At 45.8% G+C, this 27,580-nt stretch overlaps 4 protein-coding genes across 4 annotated transcripts; 3 read left to right on the top strand and 1 right to left on the bottom strand.

Annotated features, from left to right (window-relative positions):
• LOC8059901 lies at window positions 1,360–3,470 on the top strand. The gene is made up of 3 exons (XM_002461351.2): window positions 1,360–1,605; window positions 1,769–1,948; window positions 3,453–3,470. The coding sequence occupies exons 1-3, from the start codon at window positions 1,360–1,362 to the stop codon at window positions 3,468–3,470; spliced, it is 444 nt and encodes a 147-aa protein (XP_002461396.2).
• LOC8059900 lies at window positions 3,816–6,700 on the top strand. The gene is made up of 2 exons (XM_002461350.2): window positions 3,816–4,988; window positions 6,280–6,700. The coding sequence occupies exons 1-2, from the start codon at window positions 3,860–3,862 to the stop codon at window positions 6,315–6,317; spliced, it is 1,167 nt and encodes a 388-aa protein (XP_002461395.1). The 5' UTR covers window positions 3,816–3,859; the 3' UTR covers window positions 6,318–6,700.
• On the top strand, window positions 9,066–12,520 carry LOC8059899. The gene is made up of 2 exons (XM_021454610.1): window positions 9,066–10,299; window positions 11,913–12,520. Exons 1-2 carry the CDS (start codon window positions 9,147–9,149, stop codon window positions 11,954–11,956), a joined length of 1,197 nt encoding a protein of 398 aa, XP_021310285.1. The 5' UTR covers window positions 9,066–9,146; the 3' UTR covers window positions 11,957–12,520.
• On the bottom strand, window positions 25,743–27,138 carry LOC8059898 (bZIP transcription factor 60). The gene is made up of 2 exons (XM_002459253.2): window positions 26,626–27,138; window positions 25,743–26,598 (listed from the first exon to the last, which is right to left on the bottom strand). Exons 1-2 carry the CDS (start codon window positions 26,637–26,639, stop codon window positions 25,908–25,910), a joined length of 705 nt encoding a protein of 234 aa, XP_002459298.2. The 5' UTR covers window positions 26,640–27,138; the 3' UTR covers window positions 25,743–25,907.

The raw sequence follows: 27,580 nt of genomic DNA, 5'->3' as shown, positions 1-27,580 counted from the left end.
CAGCGCGCGCTGCCGGAGGCGTTCTGTACGCGCAGCGTTGGAAGCTGATCAATGGGTGCGAGACATCACTGGATCCAGGACACAGCATATCATGCTGGAAATTGTTCAGGTGGATGAGAAGCTACGCGCAGTGACCCTCTCGCCGGGTATCGCTGACAAGTTCACTTGGAGATGGACCCCTGATGGACAGTATTCCAGCTCCTCCGCGTACCGCGCCTTCTTTGCGGGGTCCACCACACTTCTTGGGGCCAAGGAATTGTGGAAGACCAAGGCGCCACCTAAGGTCAAGTTCTTCTTCTGGCTAGCTCTTCACGGACGACTCTGAACGGCAGCTAGACGGGCACGTCATGGACTCCAGCAGACGGCGTCCTGCTCTCTGTGTGGGCAGCAGGACGAGACTTCCGACCACCTACTCCTCTCGTGCGTCTTCAGTAGGGAGGTCTGGTTCCGTCTGCTGAGCTTCACAAACCTTCAGCAGCATGCCCCGGGCTCGGACGACACTCTCGTGGACTGGTGGCTAGGGACAAGGAACGTCATCCCTGCCGACGTGCGCAAGCCATTCGACTCCATCGTCCTTTTGGTCACCTGGGAGATTTGGAAGGAGCGGAACAGGCGGACGTTCGACGGCGCCTCGCGCCCCTGTTCCTTGCTTCTAATGCGCATCCGGGAAGAGATGGAGTCGTGGGTGGCCGCAGGCTACCGGCTGCTATCGCCGTTCATTCACCTCGTCTCTTAGAGTGTCCCCCTTCTCTTTTAGCGGGTTAGTTCTCTCAGTAGTACACCAGTCTAGCTCCACCGTTTAAGCCGGTGCTCTGTGTTAGTGTGTTTGGCCGTTAGCATATGGCAACTCGCCGCGGGTTTTAACGTGCTTGTACTCAGACTCCTTTTTCCCTTAAAGCAATACGTGCTAAGGCACGCTTTCGAAAAAAAATTATATAAAAAAATAAAAATGATAACGTCTGAGCTACACCCTCAATTATTTGCAAACCACGGCAGTCCACGAGCTGCTTTCTTCTTCACACCACGGCAGCCGAGCACCGCACGCACAGACCTGTGGTCGATGCATGGCAGCGCCCGCTAGTGAAGACCAGTGGCGGCGGCGGTGGCGGAGGAACGACCGTGATCTGGATGACGACGACGAGCTGCGGGTAGTGGAGGAAGAAGGCGAGATCGTCCCCGGCTGCCACTCAGAGACCGACACTCCCCGAGCGAGTACGACGACGGGGAGGCCGACAGCGGCGGCAAATGCGCCACCTCCGTCGTCGTCCCGGCGAACAACGGCGGCAATGCAGCCAGCATGTCCTCTGTGCCGCTCCGGGGTGGGGCGGCGGCACCGGCAAGCGAGGTCGCTCAGGGGGCATGGCTGTATCTTCGAGTGCCGAACCGGACCACCACCACCAGTTGATGGACGTTGTGGCCGCGGCGGCGCCCAAGGCTGTCGTCGAGCAGACGGTGCCATTGGCGTTCGCGGTCGCGGCGCCGCCCAGTAATCTGCCGGCGTCGTCCGTGCCCAACGCGTCTGCCGCGAGAACGACCAATCTTTCCGGCGAGAGCAGCAGCGCGCAGTCGGTGCACGACGACGCCATGGAGACCGTGGTGGCACTGGCACTGGCAGGAGCTGCCAGCCCTCCCGCCGAAGCCGCCATCCACCAGCAGCAGCAGCCCCTCGCGGCGCGCGCCGCCGCCGCGGTCAGCCCCTGCCGCGGGCCGGCAGAACCCGGACGGGTACACGTGCCCGAAGTGCGGCATGTGGTTCGCGACGCACCAGGGGCTGGGCGGCCACAGCGTTGGTCACAAGCACAGGGAGAGGGAGCTGCTCGTCGTCCCGGGCGGCCGCCGCCGCGACAAGCGGGAGCGGGTGCACGTGTGCAGCGACTGCGGCGCGGAGTTCGCCACGGGGGTGCAGCTCGGCGGACACAAGCGGAAGCACTGGGCCGGCGCCCCGATCGTGCCCAAGAAGAAGAAGAAGAAGAAGAAGCCGCGCGCTGTCGTCGTCGTCGTCCTCGATCAGCGCCGCCTTCCACCGCCCGCGGGAGCCACGTGCGCGGCGGCGCCCACCCTCACGCTGGCGCTGGCGGCGCAAGCAGTGGAGCCGGAGCCGGCGGTGCAGAGGACCCTACAGCCTGCGGCTAGGTCGCCAGCTGTGGTGGGCAGAGTACGCCTCTTCGGCGTTGACATCGGGCCGGTGGTGCAGACGCCAGAGACTCGCATGGCTCGCTTGCGGCTGCGACAGAGAGCTCGGGGCCACCGGCGGTCAGCAGTAGCCATAACCAGTAGTTATAGTGGGAAATTTTATTTAAACTACAAATTCAGAGTCTTTTTCCTATATATAATATAACAGAGATCACGCATAATTGAAAATTCAACGTGATATATAGCATGTACCGTGTTTTGGGGGGGGGGGGGGGGGGAGTACCTGCAATAACATCTTGAAAGATTTAAAATACGTTCCTCAAAAAAAATTAAATACAATTTGGTTTTTCACTTAATGGCCAGCTCTGTACCTTTGTACTCTTAGATCGATCAATTGTTAGAGAACTGAAGGATAGGAGTTAGCAAATGTCTGAATTTCCATTTTGTACATTTAAGCTCTATTTGGTATCACTTTTCTTTGATACCAGTTTCACTAGAAAGTCGGAGAAATGACATTTAATTGGCTTCACTCTTGGAAACAACTTCTCCCCTCTTAGTGTTTCTCTTGCAAAACCATTTCTTGAGTTAGGACTGTTTGGTTAGGCTCCGGCTCTTTCAAAAACAACTTCAGCTCTAGCTCCTCTCAAAAAGTGGCCCTTTCAGAAACTACTCCCCTCTAGTGTTTCTATTACAAAAACCATTTTCTTGATTCAGTGTTTAGTGGAAATTTGCCTAAGAAGCTAGATAAATTGAACTTAAGGCCCCTTAAGAAGTCTTACCAAATTGTGTCTCATGAGAAAGATATATTTATTTGATTCTTTTAATGTAAATGTAGCTTTTTCAGTACAATTTTCTTCGGTACTATCAAGATATATATATATCTCACAAAAACATTAAGAAAACTAATTTGACGGTTAGACATTAGTATTTTTTTTTATATTATTAAAATGAACGAGGAATATAATTTGAAATGGAAAGGGTGCTTATTTGAAGATAGAGCTACTATGCTAATGCCAAGGACGGCAGAAACAACAAATGATTATTGCAGATCCATTGTGAACTCAACAAAAATACAACTTTGGGAAAGGGGGGGGGGGGGGTCTTATCAATTATTATAGCTTCAATTATAATCACTTTCCATGTTAATATTCAAATCAAAAGATAAAATACCTTAACTACATTTGATCAAGAAAAAAACAAGAAAACTCCTTAAAATGCAGATTACAGATGTATACTTATATGGCTTTGTTTATATTCAAATTAAAAGTAGATTTTTGTTTTGTGAAAATCATGCTGCGGTTGGACATGGTTCCATGCAGTGCATTTCTGCCAAGTGAGACAACTGCTCAAGCTGACTGTGGGCCCCCACTGGGTATGGTCGAACCCAACCCATTTCGGCCTTGTTTAGTTCTGAAAAGTGAAAACTTTTCGGAACTGTAGCACTTTCGTTTGTTTGTGACAAATATTATCCAATTATGGACTAACTAGGATTAAAAGATTCGTCTTGTGATTTATAGCTAAACTGTGTAATTAGTTTTTGTTTTCGTTTATATTTAATGTTCCATGCATGTGACACAAGATTCGATGTGACGGGAGAATCTTGAAAACTTTTTGGTTTTCGGGATGAACTAAACAAGGCCTTCGTGACTGTCTCGCTCCGACTCTTCCCCCAATCCAAACCCCCACCCAAACCCTCGCCGCCGCCGCCCACACGAGCGCACGCGCCATGGCGCCGCCACGCCCGCCTCTGCCGCTGATCGACGACGTCATGGCCGAGATCTTCTTCCGCCTCCCTCCGGACGAGCCCGAGCACCTCTTCCGCGCCGCGCTCGTCTGCAAGCCGTGGCTCCGCATCCTCTGCGACCCCGGGTTCCTCCGCCGCTACGGCGCCTTCCACGGGGCCCCTCCCCTCCTCGGCCTCCTCCACAGGCTCCAAGTCCTCGAGGGAAGCCCCCCTCCCCGCTTCGTCTCCACAACGTCGATGCCCAACTTCCCGCACCCTGGCACCTACGGCGGCCACACGCGCTCCCTCGACTGCCGCCACGGTCGCGTCCTCGTCTACATGCTCGAATTTGGGAGGGCGAACTGCCTCGTTTGGGACCCCGTCACGGGCGACCGCCATGCCGTGCCCGCGCCGGACATGGAGGATTGGCTGATCGAATCTGCGGCGGTGCTCTGTGCCACCCATGGATGCGACCACCTTGACTGTCATGGTGGCCCCTTCCGCGTGGTCTTCATGGCCACCCATGATTACAAGCCTACCATATTTGCTTGTGTGTACTCCTCGGAGACGGGTGCGTGGAGTCAGCAGATATCTCTTGACAGCAGTTGTGAACACTATGCTCAGCATATGCAAGAGGGTCTTGCAGTTAGATCCTACTATTTGCCCTATCTCCAGCCAAGGCGAGGCACCCTTGTCGGGGACGCAATCTATAACACAATCCGGCTGGATAACACAATCGTCAAGTATGACTGGTGCAAGAATCGCTTATCTTTGATTCACCCGCCATCAAAGGACGTGTACTACATTGCTCTCATGGCCTTGGATAGCAATACACTTGGCTTTGCCTCCATTCTGGCTTCCAGCCTTCATATGTGGTCAATGAAGATGGAGACAGAAGAAGCTGTAGAATGGCTACAATATAGGGTCATTGAGCTGGAAAAAATAATACCTGTTGCCAATCCTAATGATGCAAGAGTTGTTGTTGTTGGGTCTGCAGAGGGTGTGGGAGTCATCTTTGTAAGCACAGATGTTGGCTTATTCAGTATAGACCTCAAGTCAGAGCGGGTGAAGAAGGTTGACGAACCTGGAGTCCACTTTAGTGTCCTACCCTACATGAGCTTTTATACTCCAGGTATTATGCTAGCCTTTGCTTCTTTCCCGTTGTCCTCCATTTTCTTTACAGCTTCTTTATGTTTGGTTAAATAGTACTTTCTGGTTTGTGCACAATTTATCATAATGTAAAATATATTGTAGGGTAGAAACTTGTGTATGCTAGAGAAAAGTGTATATGTGGCATAAGAAAACATAATGTAATTCGGTTTTGAGATTTGAGTTGTTAAGGATCATGACATTGATCTGTCAAATTCCTTAATATGCTTACAAACTTGTTGATCTAGTATTGTCCTGTTACTTTGCTTCAAAATTGTCAAGAAAAAACTCTGTTTTGTTTTCTGGCTCAGCTGTAGCTCTATTGCACAAGGCTCAGTGTTGTAACCTTTTGTATTAGTACTAGCAGTCTAGCACAAGCCTCACCCAAGTGGAATGCTGAGTTGAACATTTGGTATTAGATTTATATGCTTTTCATATCATACACATTGGGCAAGTCATTATAAATTGTTTTCTTGTTGAATTTTATCATAGTCATGTTGTTGAAAAGGTTTTAATATGTCAGTCATGTCTCAGTGTTTGGATAATAGATTACTCGGCTACTTGGAACTAAAATTGAGTGTAGTCTATGACTCTATGCTTTTTCTCTTTCCTTGAAAATATGGCATTTAGTGTTCATCTCATCTTCGAAAGAGCTAAATAGCATTGTCAGAGTTTTTGGACATACAGTTGTAGAAACAGGGACTGAAGATGTGATTTAGTTCCTCATTAAATGTTTACCATTTGTAAATAACTGAATAACCTTTCTAAAGTTTAATCAGATGGTTTACGTTTCTATTGGGAACTTGGGAAATTGCTGCCAAGAACTCAAAGGTTATGATGTCCTAGAATAAAAGGCACCTCTTATTTCATTCGTGAATCTGGACTCTTGTTTTGTTATTCTTCAACCTGGAGACTTTCTGCTATTATATTATATTTATATATGGACCAATTTATGGGAAGCAGGGCCAATTGATATTTGCATCATTACTCCCAGAATATTCTTTCCCTTTTTGCTAGCCCCTCTTGAGTCAAATAGTTGGTGAAGCATGAAGTTTCTACTTGCCTAAAAATGGACATTGAGAAAATTGAATGTACTTGTTGATGATAATATTCTCCTATTATCTTGCTTCATTTTTTATTTAAAAAATCTGTGTTAAGCTGCAGTTCACATGCCAAGTCCATTCATTAATCTTTGGAACTAGTTCTAAGTACATGCACATCAAATTGTAGACTCTTTAAGTTGTTTATGAGTTTTGTGCTTGGTGTCTTTACAGATCGTGGCAGATTGTTGTCACTAGCGAGGGGTCAGTGATCACTGATGTGTGGCACAGCGGTGACACATTGCAAAACAGACGTATCCATTTGTCTGAGTCTGCTACTGTTTGGCTTCTCCGGTGCTATACTACCTATACCTACCAAAGCACACAGCTGGTCTGTTTTCTGTTGATCAGTTTATGTGTGCAGGTCATAATGGTCAACTTTGGTTCTTGTTCGGTTCATCAAGATCTTATGGACAGAAAACTGTAATTCTGTTTAGTATGTTGTTTTCTTATCTGTTCAGCAGTTTAAGTACGAGTGGTGTAAGCCATCATGTTCAATCCTGTTTGTCCTGCGAATTCCTCCTTATTATATCAACCACATACAGATTTTCTGTTCGATATGTCAAGCAGTTATGAGTTACCGTTTTTAGTTAAATGTTTGAGTCGGCTGCATATAATTAAAATTATGTAGACTTATGCTGTTTCCATTTTCTGAAAAAAATGTCATTCATCTTCAAGAATGTTTGTCAACTAGCAGTAAGAGTTTCTATTGGGCAATAGCTGTAATCTTATTCTGTTAACCAGCCCTTGTTTCTCCTGATGTTCTTTTAATTCAGCGTGTAAATGTTGACCACTTGACCTGGAAGGCATCCCACCTAGGGATGAAAACGGATCGGATACGGACGGATATCACTGATATCATATTTGTTTTCATATTTCTGGTCAGATTCGGATTCGAATACGGATAATATCAACCATGTCGGATAAGATAGGATTAGATGTCGACATCATAAATATACGATTTAAATATTCGGATACGGATACGGTACCGGATGTTGAATAGTCAGACACGAATACGGACAGATCTAAACCCCTCTAAACGAATACGGTCTCGAATACGATCGGACAATATCCGTACCGTTTTCATCCCTACCCCCCCCCTCCCTCCCTCTCTCTTTCTCTTGCACAGCTGAATTCCTCATGAATTGCAATATTTTCTTCTGCCAATTGTAATGTGTTCTGGGTTGTACTGATTACTGAGCACTAACACGGCCATGTTGAGCTCCAATGATTTTCGAAAAGAGTTCACTTGGAATCTGGTCATCGCTGGCTAGGTTTCATGGAATAACGGGCCATTTACCATAATGTTTGCTTATGATGCGCTACATGCAGTTGATTGCATGAAAAAATAGTTCTAGGAGCCAGCCGTCACGAATCAGGATTGCTTGTTCTGAACTTTCCCACCGCTGCCTGAATTTTATCTGTGGTCTCGCCCTTCCATTTCTTGGCCTGAACGTAGGTAATTAGCTACCACATTTTCAGTCACCCTTGTAAGATCTCGTTGATGTTGCTGTGTGGAAGATTTCGTCAACTGAATGCACTGCGTACGGTTGCATCGAAATTGAAAATAAACATGTTACAAGCACAATGCAAGCTAACTGAACTTGTTACATGCAAAATGCAAGCGAACTGAATGGAGCATTGTCGTTATGATAAAGTCGGTGGTGAAAACAGCTCCACCATTTTCCTTTGCCGCCTAATAAGATACTTTGTTTATTTGCTCAGACGATTTTCAGAGGAACTTCATTAGGAGACCATGCTTGCTTTGTTTCGAGGACTAATGAGCCTGTAATAATGCTTTCCGAATGACCTGCTACATCTGGCTGCTGTCAGAGTTGTTAGCTCTGAACTTCTTCAGTGTGTTTCTAAGCTCCATCAGTGATCGTCCTTGTAACCTGTTAGCGACACAAACCAATTCACATGTAGCAGTATACAAGGTTGCTAAACAGTGACTGTACGCGTCTACTTTCTCCTTTAGTTTTACTTGGAAACCTATTGTAACCACTCTCTTAAGATTTCCAACTGCTGTCTGATCGAGTCCAATTTTCTTGCTGAAACTGAAAACACGCACCCAGAACAAATTAGCATCTTCTGATTACAGACTTTTGTGCACATCATTTTTCAGTAAAAGAAAAAGAAGTGGTGAGAGAGGCAGCATGACACGTATTAGAGATAAGTAAAGTCTAACACATGTATATTATGTTACTTGCATGGGTGTTTTTACTTGTTATCTGAGGACGTATATCATTTATTAGATAATGGAACAAGGAATGTGTGCTTTTACTTGTTATCCATTATCTAAGGCCCTGTTTAGTTTCGGTCCAAAAACTTCTCGCCTCATCACATCAAATATTTGGACATATACATAAAACATTAAATATAAATTATTTTGCGAGACTATAGTCACAAATATACTACAGTATTTAGAAACTTTTTTCTTTTCGCAAACTAAACAAAGCCTAAAAAAATGTGTGCATTTGGTCGAATTGTTGCTAAACATGCATACCGCCAAGGTTTAGAAGTAGAGACTTTTACATCAGTGCCATTATAAAAGTTTCAAATTCCACACAAGCCACTAAAAAGTTCGACTGCACCTATATGCCATTGCGTTAAAATTTTTTGCTCCTCAAGCCATTCCATAGGCTGTAGCTTCTAAACAGGCTATAGCTAACTATATTTAAGTCAAGGGTATTTTAGTGATGTCAAGGATAGCTAAAATACCTTTGACTTAAATACAGTTAGATACAGCCTGTGGAATGGCTTGGGGAGCAAAGATTTTTAACGCGATGATATATAGGTGCGGTCGATTTTTTTAGTGGCTTATGTGTAATTTGAAACTTTTATAATGACACTGATGTAAAAGCTTCTTAGAAGTAGAACGAGGCACACTGACATGTGACAAGTCAAGCTCCGTTGACCGTTGTTACCTGGTTGAACCGAACCGAGTAGAAGTGGCTCTGATTGTCACCCACCCGCTCTCTCTTCGCCTCTTCCCTTCCCAATCCCAACCCAAACCCCTCGCATCCGCCGCCGCGCGCACCATGGCGTCGCCACCGCCGCCACGACCACCACCTGAGCTGATGGACGAGCTTGTCGGCGAGATCCTCCTCCGCCTCCCGCCGGACGAGCCCGAGCACCTCTTCCGCGCCGCCCTCGTCTGCAAGCCATGGCTCCGCATCCTGTGCGACCCGGGCTTCCTCCGCCGCTACCGCGCGTTCCACGGAGCACCTCCACTCCTCGGCCTCCTCCACAGGCTCCAAGTCAGCCAAGGGGACCCGGCTCCCCGCTTCGCCTCGACCACGTCGATGCCCGACTTCCCCCACCCAGGCTCCGACGGCGACCGCACGCGCCCCCTCGACTGCCGCCACGGTCGCGTCCTCATCCACATGCTTGAAGATGAGAGCCTGGATCTGGATCTCCTCGTCTGGGACCCTATCACGGGCGAACGCCATGCTGTCCCCGAGCCGGACATCGACTGGATGATCTACACCGCCGCAGTGCTCTGTGCCGCCGACGGATGCGACCACCTCGACTGCCACGGCGGCCCCTTCCGCGTGGTCTTCCTGGCTACCGACGACTACGACGCACAAGTTAAAGCGACTGTGTATTCATCGGTGACAGGTGTGTGGAGTGCGCCAGTATCTATTCACGATGGCTGTGAATTCTATGCCAAGCACAAGCGTGAAATAACTGCACAAAGAGGGTACTACATACCGTATGTCAAGCCAAGGCGAGTAGCCGTTATCGGAGATGAAATCTACTTCACGCTGTTGCGAAATACCGCGATTGTCAAGTATGATTATTGTGGCAAGAATTGCTTGTGTGTGATTGATCCGCCACCGCCAGACACAGAAGTCTACTGCACTATGATTGCCCTCATGGTGATGGATGGCAATTCACTGGGTCTCGCTGGCATTGAGGGTTCCAACCTTCATCTTTGGACAAGGAAGGTAAAGGGAGCTGCTGAATGGGTACAATGCAGGGTCATTGACCTAGACAAAATCATGCCCATGGCCATGCCCAGTGACAGTCATGGAGCGTATGTGGTTGGTTTCGCAGAGGGTTTGGATGTCATCTTCATTCAGACAGATGCTGGCTTATTCACGTTCGGCCTCAAGTCTGGGTTGGTGAAGAAGGTTGGCAAACCTGGGGTCTGCTATTCCATCTTACCCTACATGAGCTTCTACACTCCTGGTATGGCACTACTGCCCTTGATTCTGTTATCCTTCATTTTTACAGCTTCTATATGTTTGCTTACTTATTTGTCCTAGTTTGTGAACAACAGTCATAGCGCAAGTAGTATTTATTAGTTATATTCTCAATTTTCCATATAGACATTGCCAAAGGGAAATTTGTGTATGGTAGGAGTATTTAATGTAGACATTGGAAAACAGGACAGGATTTTTGTGTGTGCTTTTACTTGTTATTATCAAGGACCATGACGATGCATTGTTGCTAAATATGCATACCGCCTTGTCAGACTTGATTGTAAAAAAAAAAAGATTCTGTTATTTTCTGCCACAGCTGAAAGCTCATATCTCAAGCTGAGTTTGTACTAGCATATGGCTCACTAAAACGGAATGTTGTGTTGGAGTTGGTTACGAGTTCTGTGCATGGTATTTTTCCAAAACGTGGCCCATTTTTATCGTTAACAAAAACTGACTTATCTTTTAGTCTTCTGCTATTGGTTTCTTTAGAGTTTTACCAAGTCATTTATTTTCTGCAGAGGAATTAACAATCATATGTAGGATACAGTCAATTATCGTTGTCTTGTCAGATTCATCCTGATCGTAGTGTTGAGAAGTTATATTTCAGTTTAGCATGTAAGGCACATTTCGCTTACTGTTTTGCTGATGCTCAAGTTAGCTAGCTACTTGGAACTAGAATCGTGTGTAGTTTATCTGTCTGCCATTTCCCTTCCAGGATAATTTAATATCAGGTTCAGTGTTGATATGGTTTTCATAAGGGCTGACAAGTAGCACTGTGTCAGGCTTTTGGACAAACGCATGGAAATAAAAATTGCATGCCACAATTTGATTGCCCATGAAAATGGTATCAATGTATCTGTGGTCATTTGTGAACTTTGGACTCAATGGTTATTCTTATGGTGGCAATGTGTCATTATATGGATCAGTCCATGGGAAGCAGGTTCACTTGTCAAATAGTTTAGTTTTCTTGAATGTGCTTGAGAAGTGCACATCATTGTATTTAAGCCAGAATAAAATGTACCATACAAGGAAAGCTTCCAAAATGATGGATAGATGATGGGAAGGTAAAGGAAATAGAAAACAGGCAAACACTACTCCGAGCCTCTCATAAAAGGCCACACCGAGAGAAAACAAACTACTGACTACAAAATGGTGAAGTTTATGTAATGGATGAAGTAGCTGCTATGTTATTGCTAAATATTAAACAACCTGGTACTCATCTATTGCCCAGAAATTTCTTTACTGCGTCTGTATGTTCCTTAGTTTGTTGGTTTTGGTTTGACAGGTTTGTAAATAAAGTCATAATGTAACTGGCAGTTGTTATCTTTACATATAGAGGTTGCCATAAGCATGAACTGAATGTATGGCATTGGAAACCATCCTTAATTTGAATTCTGAGATTTGACTTGTTATGGCTGCATTGGTAAAAAATGCTAAATGTGCCCACAAACTTGTTGATCTTGTGTTATGACCTTACTTTGTTTCAGATTTTATTTTCAGAATTATTCTCTTATTTTTCTGTCATATCTTGTATATAGCAAATTAAAGTGTAAATGTTGAGTTGAAATATGTTGAATTTTGTGTATGGTATCTTTTCAGACCGTGGTACATTCTTATCGCTGGCATCTGGAGAGGCTCATTGATGTCTGATGTGCCAGTCAAGAGCAAGACCTTGCAAAATGGATGAATCTTTTTATCAAATCCTTCACGTTCTGTTGAAATGCCAACATCAAGTCTGGTCCCGGTGGTTTCTTGCAGAGCTACTACTACCAAGTCTTTTTCCTGTTGAGATGCTAAAGAATGACTGGTTCAAGTCATTATGATTAACTAGTGTTGACAATTTTGTTTTCTCTGCGTGATGGGTCAAACCATAGTTCATCCAAATGAACTACTCTCGATTTCAGTGCAAGGATTGTTGAACGAAGCATTGTAACACTTCTTAGATACATAACTGGAAGGTTTTGTTTTGGGGGTCTAATATAAAGTCTGGCCTCAATTCTTGTTACTGAGCAGTCCTTGGGAAGCAGGACCAGTTGATCTAGTTGATTGAGCATCAGGTGGCAGCTATGATAAAAACGGATATATGCAAACCGATTTGGATGTCATGTTTTTCTGTCTTTTCTTTTTTCTGTTAGTCAAATTTCTTATCGTGAACATAGTTTGCTCTGATGATTTCTGGATGGAGTTCATTATTAGAGTCATGTTTACACAATCAGATTTTTTAATTTCTCCTAGTGATATGGGGTTCTGCTATTGTTTTAGCATTCAAAGTTTAGTATAAATTTTCCCTAGTAAATGCCTTCTAGTGAGGATTTTCTAATGTTTTAACCAGTGGTAGTGTTTTATTACTAACACTAGGAGAACTCACCGTTTTGGTAGTGTTATATCGTCTTGCCTTACCTCTTACCGACTTATCGGTTACCATATATAATTGCTCCATGCTCTGAACTTCTGCAGTGTTCGTCCAGTGCTCTTACCACGCAGACAAGACAAGATGCACAAGGTTGCCAGTTTGCCACTAGGCTGCAGCCTACTCGTACTCAAGACCTCACCTGACTAATTGCATCCAAAAAAAATTTAAAAAAAAAAATCAAGTGCATGCTCGGCAGGAAGAAGAGAGTCTCTCCACTCTTCTCTACTCCCTCCATTCTAAAGTAATAAGACATTCCAAAGATCTTGAAAAGTCAAAATATTCTAAGTTTGACCAAAATTATAAAAAAAATAACAAAGATTGATAACCTTAGATAGGTATACAATAAAAATATAATTAATCAAGAACCTAACAATACTTAGTTGGTATTGTAAATATTATTATTTTATTGTATAAATTTGGTCAAACTTGAGATCTTTCGACTATGTAAGATTCTTCTTTAGAGTTTTACCAAGTCATTCTCCTCTTTATATAGCTATCAATTCTAAATGTGATCACACCTTCTATGATGTCTTAACCATCAAAACCAAAAAACATATTTATACCTCTGCCTTGATCTACATAGGATTTTTGTCTTTTCTTTTATTTTCTTCTTTTTCAAGTTGAGCACTTGATTAGTTTGTGATCATCACCACCATCACCATGATCCCCTAGGCTCCACTACTTGGTATAGGACTTATCATTTCTCTACACACTTAGCATTAGAATTAGGTTCTAAGGTTTCATCAGTTATCCAAGATCGCAAAATCGCACTCGGTAGTGGTGGCAACGTGCACAGCAGCGGTCCGGTGGGGCGTGCCCTTGCGCAGGCCACATGGACAGGGTGGGGCCACCGGCAGTGGGTGTGGTGGCGCTGGCTAGTGCCTATGCAAGCGCTGGGCTCCTTCCTCTGTTGCTTCGTCCTTTCCACCTCGACCATGGCATGGAGGTGGCGTCGCCAGCTAGAGACACTGAGTCTAGCAGCATAATGGCTAGGTTCGGTGTCGCTAGGGATGGCAATGGATAATTACCCGTTGGTTATGTGTTACTCATACCTTTAACCACAAGAAAATATTTTACCCGCTAATTTACCTATACCAGCGAAACGAACATGGCAACTTGGAAAACGTCAAATTGGATCAACGTTCCAATTCCAAGGCGAGAGTTTTGAGCTTCAATCCACTTACATTTTACATCCCACTTGCCAATTAGACAATGACAATGTGGTAGTGGTATACAATTGATTCACGGGTATAGATTTGTGACCCCTTTGAATTAGAAAAGCTTTCTCTAAAATTTACAAAAACTGAACTGGTTAGAGCATCTCCAAGAGATTAGCCAAATCATTTTTTAAAGGTAAATTTAGCTATTGTTAAAGAAAAACGTTTTCAATAGACTGTATAAACGACTCTTCAAATTTAGTAGCTCTTCATCCCACTTTATTTGCTCTCTACTTTTGGATAGCTCACCTCACTAGCCATCCTTTAGTAGGAATACTCTAATATTTTTTTGTCAAATCTATTTTAGAGAGTAGCTAAATCAGTAAATTTGGCTAATATTTTTGGCTAATTTGTTGGAGATGCTCTATTGTGAAATTCTTCAAAAACTCCCATATTTCAACTTCTCTAATTCTGAATGAATCATCTATCTAAACAATTATTTGCAATTTCCATCTCCAATTTCCTAAAACAGGAAAGAAGAAGCGTAGCCTTCCGTCCGATAGCAGTCCAAGACAAACCGATCGAACTCCAACCCGGCGTCGTGTCGTGCGCATCATCCCTCCTCGATCCCATCGAGACCGGCGGATCCGCGAACCCGCGCAACCATGGCGGCGGCGCCGCCGCCGTGCTGCCCTCGCTCGCTGCCTGCGCTGATGGAGGAGCTCGTCGAGGAGATCCTCCTCCGCATCCCGCCGGACGAGCCCGCGCACCTCTTCCGCGCCACGCTCGTCTGCAAGCCCTGGCGCCGCATCCTGTCGCACCCGGGCTTCCTCCGCCGCTACCGCGCGCTCCACCGAGCGCCGCCCCTCCTCGGCTACTTCTACAACCTGATCAGCCACGGCGACCCAGGCCTGAAGCCGCCATTCGTCTCCACCACCGCAGTTCCCCACTTGGACACCAGCGGAGTCAAGTGGGCGCACGACTGTCGCCACGGTCGCGTGCTGATCGAGGCCCCCGGCGGCGGGCTCATTGTGTGGGACCCCATCACCGGTGACAAGAAGACACTGATCAGTGTGCCCAAGCACCCGATCAGCTACACCACCTGTGCTGTGCTGTGCGCTGCCATGGATGGCTGCGACCACCTCGACTGCCACGCCGGCCCGTTCCTCGTCGTCTGCTGTGGGACGAACCTTGGCAGCCAAGGGTTTGAGACATGGGCGACCATGTACTCTTCGGAGACCAAGGAGTGGAGCGCCTTGATCTCCATTGATGTCAATCACTGCCTTGATGTGAGACCCACCCGTCTGATTAGAAACGCGCTCTACTTCAGCCTTGATTATGGCAAAACCATGCTTAAGTATGACTTGATCCGACACGAGCTCTCCGTGATATCGTCGTCGCCACGTGTGACGGGGGCCATCGCCATGGAGCTTGATGATGGAGGACTAGGGTTTGTCGCTATGTTGGATCGATGCATCTATAGGTGGTCATGGCAAGACGATGCTAACAATGGTATTGGCAAGTGGGAAGAAGCTGACGTGGTCATGCAGCTCGAGACACTACTCACAGAAGAAGGTAACCCACACTTTTATTATGGAGTGGTTGGCTTTGTGGAAGGCACAGATACTATATTCATTAGCGCATATGCGGGACTCTTCACACTTGATCTCAAGTCCAAGAAGGTGAAGAAAATTGGTGAAAAGAGGGGCTACTACCGGGTCATACCGTACATGAGCTTCTACACTCGAGGTATTAAGCGGCCTTTGTGCTTTTTTAAAACAAAAATCATGTGTGCATATATTAACTATGTGTGAAATTGAGCTGTTTTGCATGGTTTTTATCTTCCTAGATCTTGCTAAGGGCGGACTACCACTGTGATGAGGATGCAATGATTTATCCATTTGCAGGAACCATTCTGTTATTGGCTTCTCGAGGTTTTTTGAAGACTAAATAAATTAGTATTCCTCAGTTGATGATTTAGTCATGATCATTAAGTTGGACATCGTGATCATTTAATTTCCCGGGTCTCTGTTTGGGTAGTTTAATAAGGAAGGATCCTTTTTACGGTTCGTGGAAGCTAGTACCAATTTGTACATAGATATCAATGATCATTTAGTATATCTCTTCTCGCAATACTTTCATGTTGTGGCCCTGCAATTTTTGTATGAGCTTTATTTGACTTGTTAAGGGTAATCATGATGCATTTGGCTGAACTCTTGCCTTTCTTTGTAAAAAAAAAGGATCATTTCTGGCATATTTGAAGCTCACATCTCAATATGTGTTAGTAGCAGCACGTGGCTCACCAAAATAGAATCTTATGTTGGACATGGTTATGAGTTCTGTGCATGGCATATTTTCATATAGTGGACATTACTATCGCTAGATTATCTTATCTCTTAGTCTTATGCTATTGGTTTCTGTTAGATGTTTTAACAGATGGAACTTATATGTTTTACAACTTCACTGAAAATGGATAAGTGTTATTTTTAATTTTTTTTAGACCAATGGTGATGTACCTTTTGGTTTTTTTTTCCTTTCCTTCTTAGCTACCTAGCTGGTTCAGAAACTGCGGCCTGCAGCCTGCTGGTTCTGAACTTTTCTTGTTCTTTCTTTTGTTGGCACCCCTTTCATCTGTATTTGCTTTTGTTTTTGTTTAATAAATTTCAGTAGCTTTGTGTCCCCTATCTTTTCGCCAAAGAAGTCATCCTATTACTGTAAGTGGCACAGGAGTCTAGAGCTCTCACAAGCCAAGAGGTTGAACTTAGACGTCGCCTCAAAATTCGCTACACCGGTCTAGCAACCATTGAGAAAGCTAGGATCAGGGAAAGATCCAGGCTCACTTATATCCGTTGCGGAGATGCCAACACCAAGTTTTTCCACATCAGAGCAAATGCACGCCGGAGGAAAAACTATATACACTGCCTTCACAAAGATGGGAACATGGCATTCGCACATGAGGAGAAAGAAAAAGTGATTGCAGATTACTTCAAAAATCATTTGGGCAAGCCGACCATAAGAACTAGGACATTGGATTGGCAGTCTCTTGATTATAGGCCGCGGAACCTTACAGAGCTAGAAGTGCCCTTCACAGAAGGAGAAATCCGGAAAACTATCGACACGATGTCGTCGGACAAAGCCCCAGGCCCGGAAGGCTTCACGGGAGCTTTTTTCAAAGCTTGCTGGGAAACTATCAAAGTGGATGTCACGGCAGCCATAAACAAATTATGGGAAATGAACTCGCAGGGCTTTGAACTGATGAACTCGGCGAACATCATTCTTCTCCCGAAAAAAGAAGAGGCATTAAGGATCACAGACTACAGGCCCATCAGCCTCATCCACAGTTTTGCAAAACTCTTCGCAAAGCTTCTAGCCAACAGGCTCGCCCCTCTTCTCAACTCACTGGTCTCAAATTGCCAAAGTGCATTCATCAAGAAGAGAAGCATCCACGACAACTTCCTATATGTACAAACCACGGTTAGGAAATTGCACAAACTAAAGACGCCAACCCTTTTCATGAAGCTTGACATCCACAAAGCGTTTGACACAATTAATTGGAGTTACTTGCTGGAGGTGCTCCAAGCTTTGGGTTTTGGTCCGCGCTGGCGAGAATGGGTGTCCATACTGTTTCGCACAGCCTCTTCAAGCGTGCTACTCAATGGACAGCAAGGACCTACCTTCGATCATGCTAGAGGGGTACGACAAGGCGACCCTCTATCGCCCATGCTCTTCATCCTTGCCATGGACCCTTTGCAACGTATTCTCGACCTGGCAACCCAGCAAGGGGCACTCACCCACCTACCCCCAGCCGCTGCTAGATGGAGAACCTCCTTATATGCGGACGACGCGGCCATCTTTATAAACCCTCGAAAAGATGATCTTGAAGCGGTCAAGGCAATCCTTGAGGAATTTGGAAATTTCTCAGGCCTCCACATAAACCTGCAAAAAAGCTCCATCCACCCAATTAGATGCGAGGAGATCGACCTAGACCACGTTCTTTCCTCCTTTGCAGGGGTCAGAGGCTCCTTCCCCTGTCGTTATCTCGGGCTGCAACTTCACATACGTACACTCCGTAAGATCCATGTGCAGCCCCTCATCGAGCGCATCGGCCAAAGGCTCCCTGCATGGAAAGGAAGATGGCTCAACAGAGCTGGCCGCCTCACCTTAGTTTCGTCAGTCCTCTCTTCCATGCCAACCTATCATCTCACGGTGTTCCCGCTTGCGACTTGGGCAAGGAAAAAAATTGATAAAATTAGGAGATCGTTTCTTTGGAAAGGGGAAGAAAATGCAAATGGAGGGCACTGCTTGGTCAACTGGCCAACGGTGTCAAGACCCAAAGATCTCGGTGGACTAGGGGTGCCTGACTTGGAGAAATTTGGAAGAGCTCTTCGCCTACGCTGGCTATGGCAAGATTGGGTAGATGACTCCAAACCTTGGGCGGGTGCGGAATTACCTTGCAACGAGCTCGACTGGCTACTCTTTAATGCATCAACTAAGGTAACAATTGGTGATGGCGAAAAGGCACGCTTCTGGCACAATAACTGGTTGGATGGTGAAGCCCCAAGGCATCTGGCACCCCACCTGTTTGAGCTTGTCAAAAGAAAAAATAGATCAGTCAAGATGGAACTTCAAAATAATAATTGGATTCGATCGCTAAACGGTCAGATCACCACCGTTGTTCAAATCGAGGAATTTATCTCCCTGTGGATTAGACTGCAAAATATCCACCTCACTCAGGGCGTACGTGATTCCATTGTCTGGAGATGGACAGCGGACGGCACGTACTCCGCGAGGTCAGCTTATAGGATCCAGTTCAGAGGTTCCTATGGGGTCTTCCAGAGTGACCTCATATGGAAAGCACATACAGAGAACAAGTGCAAAGTGTTCGCCTGGATTTTGGTGAGAGAGAAAATTCTCACAGCAGACAACCTGCAGAAGAGAGGATGGCCTCATCAAGACCACTGCACGTTGTGCAATGGGCCGCTTGAGACAGGACTGCACTTGTCTCTACTTTGCCCATTCGCCAAAGCAGTGTGGAGCCTTATTCTATCCTGGGAGCACTTCGACGCCCAATTGATCCTGCCATCTCAGGAACCAGCCCATTTAATCTCATGGTGCGAGGAGGCTGTAACCAAGATAACCATGGGGGAAAGATAACGTTTCAATGGAATGGTGATCTTCACATTATGGAACCTATGGAAGGAGAGAAATAGAAGAATTTTCAACAACACTCATGAATCGGCAATGCAAGTGGCGTCAAGAGTCAAAGAGGATATTCAACAAAGGAAGAGGGCATTAGCTGGGAGGAGATAATCTATAAAGCTGTAATTGTTTTCCTTGAGAGGGCGCGCCCTCTTCACCTGTATATAAACTTCTATTTCCTCTCTTAATTGAAAGGCAGAGCTCCTGCCATTACGTTCAAAAAATAAATTTCAGTAGGGGCCAAAGCCCCTCCTGTTTTCTCAAAAAAAAAGTGAAAACATGGAAAAAAAAATGATGTCAAGTTTATGCTGTTATAAAATATAAAAGGACACCTTTATTGGTATGTGTGAATTTTGGATTCGATGGTTATTCTTCTCCTGCTATTTTGTTGATCCGGACGTGGGAAGCAGGGCTAATTGCATCACTAACCCTTATAAATTTCTTGATTTCACTAGAATGGTTGGTTGGTCATATAGTGATCTTTTTTTCCTTGAATGCGCAGGAGAACTGCACACCACTGTTTAAAGAAGGGACGAAATGTATACAATGAAAACTTTTAAAAATAGAGGATGTGAAGGAAAAGGAAAGGAAATAGAAAACAGGAAAACACTACTCCAAGCCTCTGATAACACGCCACACCGACGGAGACAAAAAAAACTATTGACTAACAAAATGTGAAGTTTATGTAACTAATGAAGGCTTTAGTAGCTTCTGGGTTATTGATAAATATTAAAGCAGGCTACTTATCTGCCTGCATTTTATTTACTGTGTCCATATGTTTCCTTAGTTTGTTGATTCTGGTTTGCAAACAAAGTCATACTGTAGTTAATAGTTTTTTCTTCAGACAAAGGGATGGCCACAGAGCACATTTGTGTGCTAGTGCAAACTGAATACATGGCATCAGAAACTGACCTTAATTTGTTTGATTTGATTTGAGATCCTCTGTTGACTGCATCGGTAAAAACAAAAAACAAAATATAAATATGCATGCAAACTTCATGATATCGTATTATGCAGTTACTTAGTTTCATGTTTTTCTTTTTTCAGAATCATGCCTTTTATTTTCTGTCATATCTGAAGCTCACATCTGTAGCTCAGTTTTCTAGGAGCTGTTTGCTTGGTTTCCAGGCATTGTGCCTTAGCACGAGCTGTGTACCCAGGCATCCGATTTAGAACACCAGGGGCCAGGATGGTTGACTGAGTGATGATTTTCCTAAGAGGCGTCCAAGCAAACAAGCCTGGTGTGCATGGTATCTTTTCAGACCATGGTGGCCTCTCAAGAACAAGACCTTGCGAAATGGATTATCCATCACAATGTTGATGGTGGCTTCTTCAGAGCTTCTGCTATCAAATCCTTTATGTTCTCGAGTAGTGCAAGGACATGTGATGCAATTCACTTTGATCATTTAGGGATGTGTGTGTTGTATCGTGAGTCTTGGGTGGAGCCAAAATTCATCCGAATCAGAGAGCCCTGATTTCAGAGCAAGAAATGTAGAATGAAAATGAAGCTTAAAGCAGCTGCAGCCTCTGTCATTTTTTTCTCTCTGTATGTAATGCAGCTGCAGCTGCTGTCAATGCTGCCGAACAGCCCCCAATTTCAGTCTGAATATTTCCGGCTTATTTCAGTGTTTAGCTGTTCTTTGATTAATGCTACATTCAGTGTTGTGTTGGTTGACGTCAAGTAGTTTTGTTTTGTCAATAGGGTGACAGTAGCTAACATGGAGATCTTCTTTACTGTACTTCGTTCCGTGATGACTTTTAAGCATCTGCCGTGCCTGCTCTGGGATGGAAGCATATATTTGTCAGATGGGTAGCTGAATTTGTATGATAAATTGCGGGCCTAGCCGATTGCTGGAACTCATTATGCGATAAGGCCTCCGGGATGATTGATATACCTCTCTATATGATTATTTGACATCAAATTATTCCTGATACTGAAGTAAGACTTTTTTAGAGAAGTTTTAAATTGGAAACTACTATGAAATGAATCCTGCCTGGTTTACATCACAGATGAGTGTCCTCTCATTTTACGTGGCCTTCGATTTGTTTCTCTCAGGGTAAGCTGGCTGTACAGTATTGGGCCGTTCTCCTCCATCAAGATTTGGGCTTCTTCAGTGGCAAATTTGATAATCCGGCCTACCAGACCTCTAGTTGAAGGGCATCCAACGTAGGTTCAGATTTTTTTTTTCAGAAGCCAGAGATCACGAGATACTCAGGCAAGGAAGACCTGCATTATACTCAATATTATACTCAATTCATCCCAAATTGTAAGTCGTTTGACTTTTTTAATATCAAGTTTGACCACTCGTCTTATTTAAAGTTTTGTATAAAATATCACTTTTTTGTTGTGTATTGGTTTATTAATAAAAGTTCTTCAAAAATGACTTAAATTTAACTATATTTGCACAATTTTTTTTAATAAGACGAGTGGTCAAACTTAGGGTAAAAAAAAGTCAAACGACTTACAATTTGGAATGGAGAATTAGGGATGGAGGGAGTACTATCGAGGTAATGTGATTTTTTTAAAGAACCAGCAAGAACTTTGCAGCATTTATATCAATAATTATAAAATAGAAGTTATAGATAATATGATATGGAGCCATGCAGTTCGAAACTTGTTCTTTTCTTTCTAGACATTTTATGTATTTTTCAATCTACATATGTCAAAGAACGTTTGCACCAGGTTCTTTCTTAACAAGGTCTGATCATTTAGGTATATACTGAGCAACATTTTTTTTTACAGATTTGCAACCCTGTTTAATAGGTTACTTGTACTGTACTTTTTTACAGATTTGCAACCTTGTTTAATAGGTTAAAGTACTTACTTACCGTCTCCATGTGCATCATCAGCTTTCAGGCCATCTGACTAGTACCATTTAGTATAGCAGTTTTTGAGTTTTACCACATGGAAATGAAGCTGTTTGGTCTGTGTGACAAATTTTATGTTTCGTGGGGTACCCTAGTTGTTTTACGATGGGAATAGATTTCATAGTTTCTTTTCAGCAATATCAAGTAGATGGAAATGTGTTCGTAGTTTCAAGATGGGCAATAGTTTTTTTAGCTCAGCAAAAGTTTCAGTTGTTTTGCCATGATTTTGGCCATACAAATTGATATGCTATTTTTTTAGTAATATAAATCAATCAATAGCTAAATATGTAGTCATGTCATTTTGGTCGGCAGTTTACGCCTTACTCACCCAAAAAAATTTCATCCATCCCATCGAATCTTTGGACAAAAATATGAAACATTAAACGTAGATAAAAAATAAACTAATTACACAGTTTTGTTTAAAATCGTGAGACAATCTTCAATAATAACCCACATGTGCTAATGACGAGCTATGTAATTTATTTTTTTATTAGTTTGTAAAAATCATCCTTCTGACATATTCGATGTGACATCCAAAAAATTTTCATTCTCAGTCTAAACAGAGTCTTATCTAAACAGGGCCTCAGAGCAAAACCAATCAGGCCCAGAATAAGCGAAAGAGAGGTCATGGCAAAAAGCAGCAGGGAGCAAGGACTATGAACAAAAGGCCTCCCAGCCCAAAGTGGGAGCTTTTTACCTGTATGTCATTATAAAATATTGACCAAACCAGGAAGCCACTAAAAAATTGTTTCGCACCGCTGTGCCCAACTTCATCTTCGACTATACCCGTATGCCATTCCGTCCCCATTCCGTTTGTTTTGTGACGTTTAAGTGGTCTGGCACGTGGGTCCTTGGTAGGAAAATGTCCTTCTTGCCCTTCCAGTCCATCGCCCCTCACGCGGTCCTCCAGCCCGCCATCGAGGCCGCGCTCGGCCTCTTCCAAAACCAAAGTCAACGCCGGCGCCTGGCGCTGCCACCGCGCTCGGCGTCGGAGTCGCTCTTTACGGGCGCCGGTGACGCCAGCCCGGGCCCGCTCACGCTCGCCTCAGCGCTCTTCCCCTCCTCTGACAGCGACGGCGGCGGAGGCGGAGGCGCCAACTCCTCCTCCGGGGCCACGACGACCTTCACGCAGCTCCTCACCGGCTCCCTCGCGCCGCCTCCGCAGCAGCAGCATGAGGCGGAGAGGGGACGAGGAGGAAGCGGGGTCGCCAGGGCCGGCCCGGCGCTCTCGGTGGCTCCACCAGCATCGGCGTCCGCTGGCGCCAGGTCCTTGATGTAGTTGCCGCCGGCGCCGGCGCCGGCGATGCTCTGGTGGTGGCCTCGCGACGCGCGCAGCTCCTCCACGCGCGGACGACGCTCGCGCGGTGCACCTGGAAGAGCAGGTGGTTCGCCTGCTCCGAGTCACCGAGCCTGCAGAGGCCCGAGAGCGCCTTTAGGAGCTCGGGCCGCGGCGTCCGCGGGTTCTCCGCCAGGGAGGCCAAGCGGGCGGCGACCCTCGCCTTCGTGGCGGACAGCGCGCGCACGCTCGACGCGAACGCGATCGCTCCGTCGTCGTCGTCGGCCTGCTCCTGCATCGTCTGCAGCGCTTGGCCTCGCAGCTCCAGGAGCTGGAGCGCCTCGTCCATCCGGTGCTCGGACAGAAGCTCGTCCAGTTCCAGGTCCTCGTCGCATTCGCCCGTAGTATGTATGGCGCGGTGTTCTTGGAACAAAGGACCATTAATGGAACGAAAGCCTATGTATTTGTTTATGTTACCTAATGAATGAGAGGTAGCTGAGATAAACATTGGCGGTTTTTTTTATGTTCCTTATTTTCATAGTTCATAGATTGTTGTGAAACAAGTTCCATTTTTTTCGCTTGTGACATGGCTTTAATCAGGTTCTTCGATCTGTTCATCTACGGGATTTACTGTTGGATGATGCTAAAAACCATGAAAGAATTTTTCAAGTAATATGGGAATTTAGAACTTCTGAAAGATGCCACTTTTGCAGTTCTGTCCAGCCCTTTTGGCGCTCACCGTAGAAATTGGTATGGCACTGGGGACGAGAAGATTTTGTTGTCTAGACCAATTGGCCCAAGGGCATTCAAGTCAAATGTCAGACCACTTAACTGCCGTTAGACTTCAAAATGGACGGGCACAGCGGTGCGAAACAACTTTTTAGTGGCTTCCTGGTTTGGTCAATCTTTCATAATGGCATACAGGTAAAAAGCTCCCAAAGTAGCCACCGGAGCCCAACGTATTCCGCGCAGGCCGGCAAATTTTATAATTCTATATTTGCAAAACAATGTTATTATGAAGGATATAAGTGGACTATAAATTTTCAAGAATATAATTTAAATGTTAAAATAAACATTTTTGGATCCTAGTGCTCGTATTTTAAAGTTATGTATAGGATTTGTTTTCTTAAAAAAATTGTTTATACATTTTAGTATTACTTACTTTAGGCCTTGTTTAGTTGGCAAAAATTTTCGTTTTTGGTCACTGTAGCACTTTCGTTTTTATTTGACAAACATTGTCCAATCACAGAGTAACTAGGCTCAAAAGATTTATCTCACAAATTACAGGTAAACTGTGCAATTAGTTTTTATTTTCATCTATATTTAATGCTCCATGCATGCGACCAAAGATTCGATGTGACGGGGAATCTTAAAAATTTTTGGGAACTAACCAAGGCCTTAGATCATTAAATATCGATTCGTTCAATGTTCTCTGTGCAACGTCTCATCAATCGCAGGACATAAAATTCAAAATCAGTCAACACCAATTAAAATATACGAATACAACGCTGGATGGAAATCCAATTTTTTTAAATATAAAAACAAACCAAATGAAACAAACAAAATAAAATACACAAGACTGGAGATGATGTGGGGTGCTCAGATTCTATGGGTGTATAGGAGTCGATCACGGGGGACCTCCCATCAGGACGAGGAATGTTTTTATAATCACTGCACCCAACAATTCTATCTCCATATCTATCTTAATAATAATTACAGAAAGCGAAATCAACCAAAGCGGCAGAATTTCTCAAAACTTCCTGCGACACAAATCACTGAACTGGAGAAGAATAAAAACAGCAAAAATCCAGATCTGACGAGCAAATGAGGTGGGATTTGGAGGCGAGCGTAACCCAGCATCCGACTGCGTATCGAACGGACGAGGGCTCTAAAGCGCCACCGGATTGCGTCTCGGGAGCTTAGATAAAGGAGACCGGTGTCCGCCGACGGCGAACGGCGGCCGGCCATTGGGACAGTGCTCCCAGAAAAAAAACAACGACACCAAAGAAAACATCCATCACCGAGGAGTTTCTAAACAGCAGCGAGAGAGAGAGAGAGAGAGAGAGAGAGAAAAACAAAACGAAACTAGCGGATCCATGAACGAGAAGGCATTTCAGATCGACGACGAAGACAGCAGGCGGATCGAATTTGAGGCGCCGGCGATAGGAGGGACGACGACGGGAGCGGCTGCGCGGCGTGGCGATGAATTGAGAGGAGACGCCGGGGTCCTTTTTATAGTGGGGGCGAGAAACCCTAGCTCTTGTGATCTCGGCCGCGCGGCCCATGGGCTTCAATAGAAGGAACCGGTTGACCGGCCTTCGGGAAGGTTGGGCCCAAAAAAAAAAGGCTTCTCGTATGGGCCTGCTGCAGTTTGCTTGAGCCTACTGCTGGTGCTGACCTGATCCGAGTCCGAGGAAGGAGATCCACAGCAACCAAATCAACAAAAGGCTCTTCAATTCCAAAATTTTGGCTCGTCCACTAAAACTGTTCCTATCGCTTTGTAAATTCCAAAAAACTAATAAAAGACTGCAATTATTTGAGCACAGCAATACAGGACACGAGCAAAAGATCGTGGAATTCCTTATCCCGTTTAAACAACAGAAGAAACAAAAACCAAAACCAAAACTCACGCAGCACAGCGACGACACGTGTCCGTCCCATTTCTTTTTCCCGGCGTCACCTCACCACGTCATCATCGTCCCGGCGGCCGCGACGACACCACCAGCGACCTGCTGCGGCGCCGGCACAGAAACACCTGCCCCCACCCCGACCCCCGCCCGCGCGAGACGCGCGCGTGCCACCGCGAGCAGCAGCACGGCGTGCCTCTGCGCGTCGCCGAGCCGGCGCCGGAGCGCGCGGGCCTCCGCGTGGAGCCGCGCGTTGTCGAGCCGCACCGCCATCGCGCGCGCAGCCGCGGCACCTGCCTTCGCCGCAAGCGCGCGACGCTGGGCGCGGAGCGACTCTGCGGCGCGCCCGAGCTCCTCCGCACGCTGCCGCCGCCGCGCCCGCGACCGCCGCGCCGACTCCCGGTTCGATATCTTGCGCTTCATCCGCCGCAGCCGCTCCTCCTCGTCGTCCACCTCGTCGGCGGCGGCGCGGGCGCCGGCAGTGCCATCCGAAGGCGGCGGCGGCGTCGTTGGCAACGAGGCGGCGCCCACGGGCGAAGCGCCGCACGCCGTCGTCCTGGTGTCAAAGTCGAAACCACCACCACCACCACCACCAGCGTCGCCACATGTCGCCGTGGCGTCGAAATGGAACCCGCCACCAGCATCGCCGGCCGTCGTCGTCGCTTCGAAATTGAAATTGAAATCGAAATCATCGAAGGCGAAGCCCACGGCGTCCATGTCGTCTGGCAACAGCGGCAAGCCGGCGGCGAAGCCGTCGAGCTGCATGGCCTCGTCGAGTGACAGCATTTGCGCCGACAAAGCGTAGACGACTAGACGTCGGTGGTGTCAGTATGTGTCACTGTCACCAACTAGAGGGAGAGGGAGAGAGGATGAAGATGAAGAAGCCGATGGAGCAGCTTCCGGAAATATATAGGCGATCGAGCTAGCCGCGCGCGTGCGAGGCTCGTCAGTCGTCATCACTGTCACTGGGCAGTGACACCCTGCTGCACTGCACCTGCGATTCTCCTCACCGAACGCATCCCGACCAGTGCGAGTGGACTCGCTTTCGTCTACCTCTCGACACTTGGCTCGATCGGGACGCCCTTGCTCAAAAGCGTTGGTACCGCGTGGGCCTGTTGCTCGATGAGGGTCATGGCACCGGGCGGGAGCATGCATGCATGGCCGCGCGCCACGTGGACGAATGGAAGAGTACGTACGCTAGCTGCTGGTGGCTGGTGCTGATGTTGGTCTGAAGAAGGAGACAGGAAGGACGAAGAAAAGGCGATCTTGAAAGGCTTGTTCTTTACTTATTTTTATTTATTTAGGCCTTGTTTACTTCCCGAAGGAAAAAAAATTCGTGACACGGTAGCACTTTCGTTTGTTTGTGGTAATTATTGTCTAATTATAGACTAACTAGGCTCAAAAGATTCGTCTCGTCAATTTCGACCAGCTGTGCAATTAGTTTTTATTTTTGTCTATATTTAATATTCCATGCATGTGTCTAAAGATTTGATGTGATAGAGAATCTTGAAAAATTTTGGGTTTTTGGGTGGAAGTAAACAAGGCCTTATTTGCTCTTGATATGTAGTATCGTCAACTAAAACTAGTCCTTGATTACGAAAAGGGTAGGAATTATTTGAGCTGTTGTGTGTGTTGAATTAATTAGTTGGAGCTTTTGCCCCGATCGAGTTGTTGTGTGTGTGTTGAATTAATTGGTCCTTTTGGGGATTTGGCCTTGCCTGATTTCG

The sequence above is a fragment of the Sorghum bicolor genome, chromosome 2 (genome assembly GCF_000003195.3).
Source record: "Sorghum bicolor cultivar BTx623 chromosome 2, Sorghum_bicolor_NCBIv3, whole genome shotgun sequence".
NCBI classification, from domain to species: Eukaryota; Viridiplantae; Streptophyta; class Magnoliopsida; order Poales; family Poaceae; genus Sorghum; species Sorghum bicolor.
Note: the sequence above shows the minus strand (reverse complement) of the source record. Positions and strands in the feature narration are given on the sequence as shown.